Source organism: Arachis ipaensis, chromosome B03 (assembly GCF_000816755.2).
Source record: "Arachis ipaensis cultivar K30076 chromosome B03, Araip1.1, whole genome shotgun sequence".
NCBI classification, from domain to species: Eukaryota; Viridiplantae; Streptophyta; class Magnoliopsida; order Fabales; family Fabaceae; genus Arachis; species Arachis ipaensis.
Genome location: NC_029787.2, coordinates 103,929,660 through 103,945,481, shown reverse-complemented (window position 1 = coordinate 103,945,481; position 15,822 = coordinate 103,929,660). Strand labels below are relative to the sequence as shown.

Sequence of the window (15,822 nt, the reverse complement as noted above, 5' to 3'; positions counted from 1 at the left end):
AAATGATAAAAAATAATAGAATTTATTATTTTTAATTATCAATTTAATTTTTTTAATTTAATGATTTAAATATATTTTATTCTATATTTTTAAATATTAATAACTAATTAATTATAAAAAATAATAAATTTGGATCATATTTTTCGTTAATTATTTGTGTGAAAATTGTTTAGCATGATCGCGGTTCGGGGATAAAAATTAAAATCCAAATAAAAGATAGCCTTTTAATAAATCTTTAATGAATTAAGTTGAAGGTGAAAAGTTGATAACCTGCAAATTATTTAAAGAGGAATGCTAGGGATGAGTAATTTTGGTGTTTTGTAATTATCAATTAGTCATTAATAATATTTTTAATGGTGTGAGATTATATCTAATAGTAGGAGATTATTCACTTTTGTTTTGATAGTTGTTACGGATCCGGCCCACGGATCCCGAACCCAAGGTTAAACCCGAATCCGGTTCTTCGGGTCCAACCCGTCTCCCTCTTCCGGAAGGCCCGAAAACGGCCTTCTAGAACTCCTAACTGACTTTCGAATTCAAACGTCTTTCCTATCTTGACCAAACAAGATAAGATAAGACGACTCCCATCACCTATAAACAGAGGACCCAGGTCCCTCCAGATATTTACTCATTCCTCACACCTTCTACCTCTTAGATCCATTCTGACTTGAGCGTCGGAGTGTCTTTGCAGGTACCTCCCCCATCGCTCCAGTCACGCGACCCGGTCTTCGCCTCGACCCGCAGGTTCCCGATCCATCCTTCAACCCGTACCAAAGACATCTTGTACAATAGTTAAGTGCTGACCAGAAAACACAAAAATTGTTACCCCTAGACTTTTCCTTATTTAAAATCCGGGTAAAAAACTCAAATAAGTCAAAGGGAGCAAAATTTTACACAAATCCGCCAAACCAAAATCTGCTTCATGAATCCACCAATGCACATTTATATGTAGTTCGAACCAGTCTGATTCGAACTCCATTTCTACATAATTCGAACCAGTTTGGTTCGAATTATACACAAACACACGCACACACTAATTCGAACCAGCTTGGTTCGAATTATACACAAACACACACACACTAATTCGAACTAGCTTGGTTCAAATTATACACTTATTAAAAAAATTAATAATTTAAAAATTAAATAAATATATATTTTATTTTATACATTAAAAAAAAGCTAACAAAATATTTAATTACGAGACTTCTTTAAAATATTAATGAGCTATCGATTCGAATTCCATACAATACTCTTTTGTCCATTTTTAATAGCTCATTATTCATGAACTATTAAAAATAGACAAAAGAGTATTGTATGAAATTCGAATTGATAGCTCATTAATATTTCAAAAAAGTCTCTTAATTAAATATTTTGTTAGTTTTTTTTAATGTATAAAATAAAATATATATTTTTTTTAATTTTTAAATTATTAATTTTTTTAATAAGTGTATAATTCGAACCAAGTTGGTTCAAATTAGTGTGTGCATGTGTTTGTGTATAATTTAAACCAAACTTATTGGAATTATATAGAAATAGAATTCGAATCAGACTAATTCGAACTACATATAAATATGCATGAGTGAATTCATGAAACAGATTTTGGTTTAGCGAATTTGTATAAAATTTTGCTTTCCTTAGTTTATTATTGTGATTTGCCCTTAAAACCCTGATTTTTCGATATCAAATACCTGATAAAGAGTAGAGAGAGAGATTGGTTAGCGCTTACTGATTATGATAAGGATTAAAGGTAAAGTTGGTCACATTCACCGATCTTTGTGTTTGTGACTTATGAGATCAAATTCATACAAAGGGAAATGGAAAGCAGAAGAGAACAAGCTGAGTCGAATTGCGCCTCCTCAGATAATAATAGTCCCCCAATTCCAGAAACAGAAATGGAAACCCCAATTTCAGAATCAACCCTTGAGGGTGGTGGCTCCGCCTTCAATCAGAGTCAAATTCTGAGAGCCATCGAAGTAGTGGAGCGAGACTCCTTCGCAATCGCTCAGAGCTTCACTTCTCTCTTCGCCTCCCTCCGCCTCGCTCTCTCCAACGCCACCGCCACCACCATCGACCACATGCAATGTTTTAGCGACGCTTCCGGTCGAGTTCAAGAATCTGGTAAACCTAAGGAAAATATGAGATCGTGATTGTAATATAATAATAAAAATAATAATTACAATTATATATGCTCAGAGTATGTTACATGTTTGTGATTTGCAGTGCTTGATGCAGCAACCAAGGGGAATCGGTATATAAATTCGTGTCTTAGGTATTATCTTCAATCCTTGATTCTCACCTGATTCGTCATTTCTGTTTTGCTGTCTGTCACTGTATCTAGCTGTAGATATTGCTTATTAGTTCTTTAACTCGTAGTTTTTTTTCACTTATTACTAGTTATGATGAACTTTGAAATTTTTGAATTGAGGAATAAGAAATGTATATTGAAGAAGCTTCATATTGAAGTTGTCTAGTTCATCCTTTAATTTGTTCTGAGTGCAGATTGAATGAGGAGATGAAGAACATTGATGGTCTTGCGTCGCAACTGTATCCGATTACTTATCTACTTGCTACCTAATAGTATGCTTTTACCTTTTATTCATGCATATTGATTCTAGACTGGCTAAAAATTCATATAAAGGTTTTTATTTGGTTATTTCTATTATTAATATTATTTCAAGCATATAGCAGCATTTCGAGTATCTTTCTGTCCAATACTTCATAAGAAACCTTTGTCAAAGTTTTTGTGCCTTAGTTATCCTTGGGTTTACATTTGAAGCCTTAATGTTTTGAAGAAAAGTCTTGAGAAGGCATGTTGATTCTCTGGACGCAGCGGTTAACAAGCTTCTTCAAGTCCCATGACACTTTGGATTTGGACTAGTGTGATTTTCTGTTTTATAACCAGATGTGTATGGACAATTTGAAAAGGTTATCTATCTACAAGTTTTATCATTTCATTTATTGTGTCGGGAGATAATGAATTGCAAAGAAAGCAGCATAGTTTACTCCCTCTCATAAGGAAATAAAGAGGATAGAGATGTCATTGTCATGTGGAGTTCCCCTTTGTAGTCATAAGCTAGTGCTGTTAATAGTTGATTCTTGTCTAGATACGGATCTCTGAATGAATTACAGCAGCTTTTTTTATGGCATCTTTTGGGATTAGGTTTATCAACATGTAAGAGGATTGTTATTTTCTAGACATAACTAAATGACTAAAGTGTGTAATTTGAAGGGAAAGAAAAGAGGTGGCAATATCTTTTATTAAAGATGTGTTATTTTTACAGTTTTGTTATGTTGAGAAGTTAAAAACTTAAAGCTATTTAACACTTCTGATTGAGAATAAAAAAGTGTTAAGATTCACACATTTTTACTTCTCATCTTGTCCCAAAACTTATAAACTACTTATTGAACCAACCATCGTCAGCCTAACATAACAAAAATACATCAAGAAGTCAGGCCCAGATGCAACAATCAGAATAATCATTTCTTCTTGTTCTTTTATTTTTTGTTATTCTTGCTTTCTCCATTTGTTTTAGAATGTGGTGACTCACCATCAATTCTGTTCATTCTATTAGGATAAAATTCTTTTAGGCTGGTGAGATTTTATACAAGATTTGATGAGTTGTATTGATTTTTTCTTCTGTATATATTCAACAGTTGTAATCATTGAGCATAATGAAAATACAATACACTTTTCATTCCTTCTTATACTTCTCTGTCCAAACCGTGTTATGGTATCAGAGTTGATATCCACGCCATGGTTAAAACCTCAAATCCTATTGTCCAATCTCCATCCTCTCCCACAGCATCCCATACTATGGATGTTTTTCAAGATCAATTTGGCTCCTATTACATATATTCTAGTGAAAATCCTACATCCGTTCTTATTACTCTTGTTATAATTGGAAATAATTATCATTCTTGGATTAGATCTTTCACTATGGCAATCATCTCTAAAAATAAATATGGTTTTCTAGTTGTAACAATACCTTCTCCTTCCTCTAATGACCCACTCTCTGCCGTCCGGGAACGTTGCAATAATCTGGTGCTTTCCTGGCTTTTTCATTTTCTTTCACCTTCTATTACTCAAAGTGTTATATATCTCAACACTGCTGCTTCTGTTTGGAAAGATCTTTGTGAGAGATTTTCTCAATCAGACCTCTTACGCATAGTTGAATTGCAAGAGGTTTACGACTTGGAACAAGAAACAGTCAGTCATAGATTTCTATACTTCTTTGAAGACACTTTGGGAGGAACTCGAAAATTCAAGGCCGCTCCCACTGTGTACTTGTCCGGCCAAAAATCATCGAGCTCAAGATTTCATCATCAGATTTTTGAAAAGGCTTGGATGAATGTTTTTTTGTGGTTCGATCTCAACTCCTTTTGGATCCTTTTCCTTCTGTGACCAAGGTCTTTGCCATGGTTATTCAGCATGAAAGACAGCTCCAAGTTGGCTCTGGAATCTCGTGGCTGTGGTGGAGGTTCTGGTTCCTCTGGCGTCGGGCGTGGTGCTTCTTCTTCCAAGCTCTGACACCATAACAAGGTTTGGACACATAAGTATAAGAAAGAATGAAAAGTGTATTGTATTTTCATTATGTTACATTTTCTTGTAATTTTTTTGGTGCTTAGATAATTGATTCTGGTGATAATCAGCATATTACTTCCAATTTATCAAATTTTATTTGTTACACAAAAAATTAAACCTGTAACTGTTCACATGCCTAATGGTTCTCAAGTCATTGCACAATATAAAAATGTTGTTAAATTCTCAACATCTTTATTTTTATCCAATGTCTTGTATTTACCAATGTTTCATTTCAACTTGATTTCTGTTTCTAAGATTACCTCCATATTCCCTTGTGAACTTACTTTTTTTCAATATTCATGTTTTTTATATTCAGATTGAAGATGATTGGTTTGGGTTTGGGTAAATTAAGAGATAGGTTGTACATCCTTGTGAAAGCCTTTGACACCAATAATCCCACCATATCACCATCTTCGATAAACTTAACGCATCAACATCCATCGTTGTAACACTCTCACTATCAAGATATCATGACTTGCTAATGGCAAAAGTATTATGTGTATTACTTATTTACATATTATAGGAGCTTTTAAATACAAAGTTTAAAATAGAAGGCAATTTTTTATACATACATTCAAATATGAATAAATACCAAGGTTTTGAAAATCGGATTGATTATCGAGCCGTTTTAATTATCGGTTTATTGATCTAATCGGTCCAACGGATCCAATTATGGTTTAACTAAAAAAATTATTTTATAATAAAATAATAAATAAAATATGAATAAACATATTAAAACATAATTATAGCCTAATTTAAATTTTAAAATATTATTCAAATTCAAAACACTACATCAACCAAAGTCTTATGATCATATCAAAATACAACTTTAAAAGTCATAAAAAAAATATCTAAATATAAAATAACATGAAGGCTTATCATCAATCATCAAAATCTTCAAAAACTTTTAACCTCTTCAAGTATTAACAATTTCACTCTTAATTTTTACTTATATCACTATTAAACTCATCGAAATAGTCATTATTGAATTAACTAATTTATTCCTTTCTTGTCAAAAGTATGATTATATTGAACAAATCAAAGCTCATACTTCAGCATAATTTCGACAAAGATTAACAATATTTTCAGCAGACCACAAACTTATCACAATTTTAACAAGATTTTAGCATAATTTCAACAAACATTAACAAACTTTTTTAAAGATCAACAAGAATTATCAAAAGTTCAGGCTTTTAGCACAATTCTTTTCAGCACAACACAAACAAAAAATAATACAGTACAACATAGCACAACAGTGGTGAACAAAGTTAATCATTCAACAATTTAACGTGAGTAGCACTAGCATAAGTAGAATCAAGAACAAAGAATCCTAACTGAAGAACAAAGAACCAAGAACGAAAAATTAGAAAAAAAAAAACCGAAGAAACCAATATGAGTAGCACTAGCAGAATCCTAAACCTTCATTCTGATTAGTGGGTTGGAGACTTCGAGCACCACGACCAGACGAAGACGTGGTGCCTAAGTGCTACAGACGGCGGTAGTGAGTCTCACTCCTTGCGGCGGTGGGGGAGGCTACTGTCAGCTAGGATTTCTTTTTAGGGGGAAAGCTTCATTTGAGCCGGAGCTAATCAATAATCAAATAATCATTCAACAAAAACACAACATTCAATAATCATTTAATGATTGCTGACCAAAGAATAAAAAAAACGAAGAACAAGTGAGCACTGTCACTGACCTTCGAGAGCGGTTGAGTGCAGGACGAAGAGAGAAGTTCCGGACTACGACGAACGGCGGCAATGGCTCACTCCATTCGGCGGTGGGGGAGGCTAGGGTTTTCACTTTTTCTTTGGTTGAGTTGAGCTTTCTAAACTCTGAAGGTAGGAACGGAGGAGTTTGGAGAAGGGGTGGGGCAGAAGGCATGCACACTGAATGCAAAACGACGCCGTTTCTGAGAAACCGGCCGGGTTTCAGTTCGATCCAATCGATTGGCTCAGTGGTTCTCAAGCAATTTTTTGACTGATGGTTTTTCAAAGTAAACCGAATCACAAAGACATCCATTTCACGGTTAAACCGATCAGACCGATCGGTCCAATTTGATTTTTAGAACCATAAAAAATACTATCATAGCAACATAATATTCTTTATCTACAAGAAGAGTTTAAACCAGTAATATACAAACATATATTATATAATTACAACTCCTATCCCTTCTTTAAAAAACGTAACAATAACAAATACGAGGAAAACATATAAGAAAACAAATCCAAATCCACAGGATATCTACATATCCAAGCTCAAAAGATCTTCTTCATGTTCATACTTTAAAAAATATTAGATATAGGAGTTGAGAATCAAACCACACAATCTTTAATAGAAAAAGAGAATGCCACAAAAGTAATAGAAATAAACACACATGGTCAACGCCCGTCTCAAGAAAGTTTATCTTTATAAAAGCTTGTGATTTTTATTACTTTATTTTCAAATCATTTTTACTTATATATAATTGTACATCCAAATGTTTTTTAGTCATATATAATTCGGAAAAGTGGAATAAATCTTTAAATATTTTCTTTAGGGGCCATAGACACAACTAAAGATTTTCTACCTAATAGACTACCAATTCTCCTTCCTATACATTCAACACATAAACTAGAGTCTAAGGACAATTCTGAATTCAATCAGCCTCAACCTCCATCACCTCTGTACACCAGCAAATACAATCAAATCAAACAATTCAATCACACAAAATCAAGCACATATAAACATAAAACACATAGCACATAATCAGATAAAACACATAAGCACAACACAACAATAAAGTGCACACCCAAACAATTCAAACAAATGTATATGATGCATGTTTGTCCTACTAGTCATGAGGTCATGTGTTTATTACATTGCCAGACCAGACACATTTGATAGCTAACCTAGATATACTCTTTTTTCCGTGCATCTCGAAGATGAATATCCCACACTTATCACAAGCTAACCCTTAGAGGGAGAGTGCCTTGTCACCTTCTCTTGGAGACAGCACTATCCGAGAGAGTGCTCATCCACTCCTTACGATTAGAGAGAATGTGGACGGGACAAAACCACCATCTCCACATCTCCACCGCAACACTGAGCAAGCGAGACAAAACTAGGACTGTCAAACAGACTAGTCCAGTCCATTTAGGCCCGACCCATTTAAGTATTTGGGTTAAACAGGCTGGCCCGTTTAAACCCGCTATATTCATGGGTCATAATTTTTAACATGGACCGTTTATCGCTAACCCGATGGGTTAAACGGGATGGGCTGTTTACCCTTTTATCTTACTTTTTGAAGATATTTTGGCAAAAAATATTACTTTTAAGTAAAAAATTTAAACAAATAGTATTTTTTTAGTTGATGAATTGGATTTTTAGGTTGGATCAGGAGAAATATTGGCCAAAAGTGTAATTTTTAAAAAAGTATAAAAATTAAACGGACCGTCCGTTTAGCCCATGGACTAGTCCATTTAATCCATTATTTCTTTCGGGTTAATCAGGCTCAACCCGTTTAACCCGAAATTTTAATGGGCTTAATTTTAAAGGCAAAATCCCTTCGTTTAAACGGGTAAATGAGTTGGCTCGATGAGTTTAGCCCATTTTAACAGTCCTAGACAAAACCACCATTCTTGTTAGGTGCAGATGTCTTATCAGTGATGCAAGTGGGACAAAACGCACATCTTTGTTAATCAATACTTTAATAGTCATCTCTCAATCATAATCACCCAAGCGAGACAAAACCATCGTCTTTGTTTATACCATCATCCATCATAATCATCATCAACCAAAACCATCATCATAATAAAAAATCATAATCATTACCAATTGTATCATCAATGAATTATCATCATAAATCATAAGCTATTGCATAAATCTCAACTTAATCACAGTTCTTATCATAAGTCTCATATCACCCTCACTTTGTCGTAAGCAAGGTTGCAAGAATCGGACCGATCAATGAACTGGTGAAGTGACTGGTTCACTGGTTTAGTGGTTCAACCGGGATTCAACCATGATTTTAACCAGTTTAATTAAATATTAAATAAAATTATTAAAAATTTAATAATTTTTAAATAAAAAATTTTAATATAAAAATAATTTTTGAGTTATCCCTCAACATGAAACTAAAAGGTATTATACCTCAAGATTAGAGGTTAGTAGTTTTCTTAAAAACATTAACACTGGATACATTAAGATGCTCAATAAAAACACTAATAGAGATAATTTATTCATAATAATTACACAAAGTTCCTCTATTATTTAGATGTAAATGGTACCAATAAAAATAAAAAAAATCTCCTAAACTACATTCTTAACAATTACCTCATTCTAGACATTTCCACCATATAACAATAGTGGCTTTATGCCAATCACATAGAACACAACACAATACAACATATAAGGAGATTAACAAAAGAAAAAATACGTAGTTCAATGCAAAAACATGTCCGCAAATGCCATGATTGATTGAATCGGGTGAGGAATTTGCCATGGCTTAATAAGCGGATCCGAATCCGAAATCTAAAGATCCAAATTACATACAACAATTAAGAATGACAGCAATTCATAATCCAGAAGATCATATCAATTCATATAACATTCAAAATCCAGAATTATATTCAATAAAATTCAATATAACAGAATTAAACTTATATGACAAAATTCAATATAGCAAAATTCAAAATCCAAGGTTCCGAAATTAAACTTATATCAAAATCAGAATTACAGAATGATTAATTCATATAATTAATAAAATAAAAAAAATTGAAAATCAGAAGAACTCTGCATCAAGCCATCAATTCATATAATTAACAAAATAAAAAAATTAACCAGCAACATCCTTTTTGTATTTCCAGCACAACCAAAAGAGCATAAATCAACAAAAGAATAATAGAGTGAAGCTTATCAGTTTTCTCATCCGGGATTTCAACTGAAAACTCTTCTTTCAGCATCAAATCAAAGCTAGAACCAGTTGAAGAGCACAAATATCTCAATTGTATACTGACACATTCATTTCCAATAAAGTACCATCAACAACTCATAATTAGAAGAATTAGAAAAAATCAGCAACCAACAACTCAGAAATCAGAATCAATATAACAAAACAAAACTCAGAAATTAGAATCAATATAACAAACCAAGTTTTTAAGTTTAACTAATTTCACTCAGCAACAAGCCAACAACTAGTAAATTAACTCAGAATTAGAAAAAATAGCACAAAGATAACTCAGAAAATTACCAATAATAAACAAGAATTAACCCAGAAGTCAGAACAAAACAACAATCCAGCCCTATTAACAATAATGAACAACAAAGAAAATTAACTCAGAAAATAACTAAATAACCCAAAAAAAAAAAACAATCAACAATCAACATAATTAAATCCAGAAAAATAGCAATTAACTCCCAAAAATGAAAATTGAAGAAGCAGTAGAGGGATGGACGCTTACCAACGGGCAACGGTAACAGTGACTGAGCTACGAGAAAGAGAGAACATAGACGAAGCACTAAAACACCGACGAGAAGCGAACGTGCGTGAGCGACGGCGATGAGAGAAGTCCACAACTGAGTTGAAGGTGGCTGTGATAGGGTTCGTGTTTGGAGACGACGACAAAAAAAAAAAAAAAAATAAAAAAAATCTCCTAAACTACATTCTTAACAATTACCTCATTCTAGACATTTCCACCATATAACAATAGTGGCTTTATGCCAATCACATAGAACACAACACAATACAACATATAAGGAGATTAACAAAAGAAAAAATACGTAGTTCAATGCAAAAACATGTCCGCAAATGCCATGATTGATTGAATCGGGTGAGGAATTTGCCATGGCTTAATAAGCGGATCCGAATCCGAAATCTAAAGATCCAAATTACATACAACAATTAAGAATGACAGCAATTCATAATCCAGAAGATCATATCAATTCATATAACATTCAAAATCCAGAATTATATTCAATAAAATTCAATATAACAGAATTAAACTTATATGACAAAATTCAATATAGCAAAATTCAAAATCCAAGGTTCCGAAATTAAACTTATATCAAAATCAGAATTACAGAATGATTAATTCATATAATTAATAAAATAAAAAAAATTGAAAATCAGAAGAACTCTGCATCAAGCCATCAATTCATATAATTAACAAAATAAAAAAATTAACCAGCAACATCCTTTTTGTATTTCCAGCACAACCAAAAGAGCATAAATCAACAAAAGAATAATAGAGTGAAGCTTATCAGTTTTCTCATCCGGGATTTCAACTGAAAACTCTTCTTTCAGCATCAAATCAAAGCTAGAACCAGTTGAAGAGCACAAATATCTCAATTGTATACTGACACATTCATTTCCAATAAAGTACCATCAACAACTCATAATTAGAAGAATTAGAAAAAATCAGCAACCAACAACTCAGAAATCAGAATCAATATAACAAAACAAAACTCAGAAATTAGAATCAATATAACAAACCAAGTTTTTAAGTTTAACTAGTTTCACTCAGCAACAAGCCAACAACTAGTAAATTAACTCAGAATTAGAAAAAATAGCACAAAGATAACTCAGAAAATTACCAATAATAAACAAGAATTAACCCAGAAGTCAGAACAAAACAACAATCCAGCCCTATTAACAATAATGAACAACAAAGAAAATTAACTCAGAAAATAACTAAATAACCCAAAAAAAAAAAACAATCAACAATCAACATAATTAAATCCAGAAAAATAGCAATTAACTCCCAAAAATGAAAATTGAAGAAGCAGTAGAGGGATGGACGCTTACCAACGGGCAACGGTAACAGTGACTGAGCTACGAGAAAGAGAGAACATAGACGAAGCACTAAAACACCGACGAGAAGCGAACGTGCGTGAGCGACGGCGATGAGAGAAGTCCACAACTGAGTTGAAGGTGGCTGTGATAGGTTTCATGTTTGGAGACGACGACAAAAAAAAAAAAATCTGCAACTCAGGGCCGACGATGACAACTAGCTTGACCTTCGAGAGGGTTGTCACTGTCGGCGGCGACAGTGGCGGGGGCTGACACACGTTCTGGAGCTTGAAGGTGGCTGCGATAGGGTTTCGTGTTTGGAGAGAGAACTGAGAAGAAAGTCTCTCTACCTCTCTGGTTTCTTTTTTTTTAAATATATAAAGTAGCGAACCGGGAGGCTAAAAAACCCAGTCGGTTCATACGGTCTACTGATTAACCACCGGTTCGTCCGATTTTTTTCCCGATTTTTTGCCGCTCAGTTTCTGGCATCAACCGGACCGGCCAGATGACCAGTTCCTGATTAACCCGGTCGAACCGACCGGTCCGGTCCGGTTTTTAGAACATTGGTCGTAAGGCTCGCATCATATCTCATTTCTCATAATCAATCTCATAACAATTATAATTCTCATCATAGCTATCAACACAACTCCACTTCCTACTCCGCACATTTTAATGTCCACCAGGTTAGGCTTAGGCCGTTACATACGGCTTGCGGGTATGAGGCGTTGAATACAATACCATATGCTCATGGTTAATGTTGCAAACTAAGTCAGATACGACATAATCATTTATAACCAATATCAAATGAACTCAAACACATTATATTTCCTCATTCAATCTCATCAAATCATTGTTCAATTATTCACTTTATGGGCTAATAAACCAAACTTCCATTATCCTCAGACTCAATTTAGAATATCGATAAATGTACTTAACACTTACCTCATAGGAGATCACAATTTTGCAAGGTTCTGAAAACCGAACCGGTCATCGAACCGTTCTAGCTACTGGTTCACTGGTTCATAAGTTCAACCGGTTCGACCGTAGTTGAACCGAAAAAACCGTTTTCTAATAAAATAATAAATAAAATATAAATAAACACATTAAAACATAATTATAGTCTAATATAAACCTTAAAGTTGTAATTACATGTCCTTAAAGGCCATTGGGAGCACCTTATATTCCCAACCTAAGTTCTCAACCGTTACCTCACTTATTCTAATTACTACCTGCATAGGTCGACAGTTTTAATATGATTCATTGCTGCATCAAAATTTTCCAAACAATTTAACTAAATCATCTATTGTCTGCTTACTGTAATCCAGTACGTGTTCCAGCAAGTCTTTATATGTTAAGAAATATTCTACCAATTTGCCTGGCTGAGCAGTCTTTATATGTTTAAGTCTCCTATTCTTATTGCCCGGCTTAGCAGCCTTTGAAGTTTGAACATACCTACAACAATCATGAAATATAGAAATCTTAACAAAACCCTGAACATTCACTTCCATTGCAGCAAAATCTTAATTATTTTTTCCACAAAGATTGTTTTTTTCTTCATTGTACCAAACATTTTTTCAGAGGATTAGTCAAGCAGCTAACTCTAGGTATCCCTTCACTAGTTCCAGTCCCCATGAATATAATCTCTGCCTGATCACCAGGTAATTCAACCCCAATATCTCCATTTGCAGAAGCTGCAGTAGCAAATAGAATAAAGACAAAAAATCAACACAAATTTCACCTAATCCCATATCAAATTAAGAATCTGAACAATCCAAAAGCATAGTTCTAGCTTCAATTAAATAATATCAGAGTACAATCATGCAATCAAATTATGATAATAAATAAATAAGTGGAACAAAATTGGAGAGTAGTTAGTTAGATAGTTACTGGATTGGAGGCGAGAGTGAATGGGAAGGAGAAGAGAAACGGAAGAGGGAGAGTGCCAACAGGAAGAAAAGGAAGAGCGAAATCAGTTCAGTAAACAAACAACATCCAAAATTATTCAAAATTATTCACAATTATTCAACAAATAACAAAATCCAGTTTAGTAAACAAACCAAAATTAGTTCAGTTTCAGTAATCAGTTAATCACTAATCAGTAAACAACAATCAGTCATCATATTGAATCACAGTTCAGTTTCAGTAATCACTCACTAGTCAATAATCACAGTACAGTTTAGCTCCCTCCAATCAGTTGAATCTTGAATAAGTTCACAGTTCACACTATACAGTTCAAAGAAAAATAAAACAGGGAGACAGAATTTCAAAGTTCACAGTTTCGGTGTTCATCATGCTGAATCACAGATCAGTTTCAGTTCAAAGTAAAATCATCCAGTTTGAGTAATCACACTACACAGTTCAAAGAAAAATAAAACAGGGAGAGTGGGAGACACTGAGACAGTGAAGGCATCTTCAAGACAGAACATGCAACAGGGAGAGTGAGAGTGAGGCGGTGGGAGACAGCGAAGGCACCTTCTCAGTTCTCGACGGCTGCTGCGGTGGCTCGACCCGTGTGAGAGTGAGGCGTTCTCACTTCTCAGTTCTCGACGGCTCTGCGGTGGCTCGACGGCGAGCCCTCGACCCGTGTGACGGTGTGAGTGTGACAGTGGCTCATTGAGGCGTTGGAAGCAGCTTCAGCGAAGCCTGCTCGAAGAATCAAAACCACTGAAGCAGAGAAGGGAAGGCGTTTTAGTGATTTAGGGATCTCAGCATCTGGAGTTTTGGTGATTTAGGGATTCAGAACGAAAAACGGCAGCATTTTGTTGCCATCCAAAAAACCGGCCGGATCACGGTTCGGTTTGACATTGATACTAATTAATTTTATTATCAGGTATATTAATCCTTCTTTAACTCTTTATAAATTTCATTCAGTTACCAAAAATAATAATAAATTATTAAAATTTAATCAATCAAATTTTAATAAAGATAATCAAATCATAAAACATTAATCAACTCAAATGCACACATTTACTAAATTTTAAAAGCATTCTAAAAGTGAAATAAATAAGTCATATTAATATTTTAAGGTTTAATTTAGTTTTATGACCAGAATATACAGTAGAATTACAATTTCAAATATTCAAAATACAACTTCATTTCCATAATTTTGTTGTCATGCAAAATATTCTAGGATGACATTTGGTATATACTACTCATATGTTTAGTAAATTCAAGATTTTTTTAAGATCGTTCTTATTAGTCTCCATTTAAATAGGAGAGTGTTGTCTTTGATTCATAATTAATCTCTTTTGACATTACCATCAAAGATCAACTACAAATTACAAGTTTTTGTGAATCACAACAAACGAAACCGCCGCACCCCAACCATCAAGGCATACAACAAATTCTCACATACAAATTAATCCGAACATTACTGCACAATCCTAAATTTTTATTAATACAGTTTTCTTATTACTGTTGCCTGTCAGTTAGACTGTCACGTCTCATGTTGCAATAGTAACTCTTAGACACATTCATTTTTGTATGTCCGTGTTATAGCTCTTGGATCCAACACAACAAACCCGCACCCCAACCATCAAGGCATACAACAAATTCTCACATACAAATTAATCCGAACATTACTGCACAATCCTAAATTTTTAATTTTTATGTCTTTATACTCATATGGTGGAATAAATAGCCAAGGCTCTTAGTTTTGTTTATTGAGAACCTAGACTCCCAGCTAGTTTCTTTCTTTCTTTTTTCTTTTTCTATAATAATATTTTTGTATTTTTTCACAAGCCTCAAATTCGTCTAAGAGGAATTGAACTGCCTGATGAAGACATTTTGAAACTGCCTCCCCTTAGACTTTTCTATTACTACATCCCTCGTAAAGCACTTGGATAGACCCTCACCATTTGTTACATGTTTATTTCCATTTTATACATTAAGGATTGCCACCACACCCAATTTCTTTGTGCACAATTTTGAATTATATTTTTTCAGCAACTATTTCCTTTTTTCTTTCTAATACTCCATTGAGAAATTAGACATTTAACTTGCTCTCTACCACTCTTATTTTTTTTTGGACTGGGTATGGGTCGGACAGCCCCGACCCACACAAAACACACTCACAACACCAACCCAAATGGGTCACCACTAGAATCTAAGACTCTGAAAATTCAGATTAGTCCTGCTAACTACCTCTGCCTTTCTCACCTAACAGGCACTCCTAATCGTGAATGTCACTGTGATGTGTGATCTGCTTTTCATCCTTGAGGCTGTTTGGTGAGCGACGAGATCTAGGGAGAGAGAAAATTCTTCTGCTCTGGTGTTTGGTGGTGACGTCACCCAACTCTGGCGCTGCAAGAAGTGGTTCTGATCTTGCAGAAATGGCGGCCTGGTGATAGAAGACTGGCGATGCACATCTTCGAACAACACCTCTAATATCCCTGATTCATGCCTACGGCGCTAAGAATATAGAACCTCGAGTTTCCACCATGATTGAAATTGAGGGATGCCTCCACGGCTCCAC

The 15,822-nt window shown here is 34.2% G+C and overlaps 2 protein-coding genes across 4 annotated transcripts; one reads left to right on the top strand and one right to left on the bottom strand.

Moving 5' to 3' along the window:
• On the top strand, positions 1,669-3,275 carry LOC107630790. Of its 3 annotated transcripts, none has more exons than XR_002359610.1 (4): positions 1,669-2,118; positions 2,221-2,269; positions 2,472-2,544; positions 2,793-2,837. XR_002359610.1 is itself a non-coding variant. In XM_016334029.2 (4 exons), exons 1-4 carry the CDS (start codon positions 1,815-1,817, stop codon positions 2,814-2,816), a joined length of 417 nt encoding a protein of 138 aa, XP_016189515.1. In that variant the 5' UTR covers positions 1,671-1,814; the 3' UTR covers positions 2,817-3,263. The 3 variants fall into 3 exon arrangements, 2 of the variants coding, with proteins under 2 accessions (XP_016189515.1, XP_016189514.1); XM_016334029.2 differs by having other exon boundaries at positions 1,671-2,118; positions 2,500-2,544; positions 2,798-3,263; XM_016334028.2 differs by having other exon boundaries at positions 1,672-2,118; positions 2,500-2,544; positions 2,793-3,275.
• On the bottom strand, positions 5,775-6,830 carry LOC110269772. Its single transcript, XM_021117601.1, has 2 exons — positions 6,279-6,830; positions 5,775-6,167 (listed from the first exon to the last, which is right to left on the bottom strand). Exons 1-2 carry the CDS (start codon positions 6,599-6,601, stop codon positions 6,122-6,124), a joined length of 369 nt encoding a protein of 122 aa, XP_020973260.1. The 5' UTR covers positions 6,602-6,830; the 3' UTR covers positions 5,775-6,121.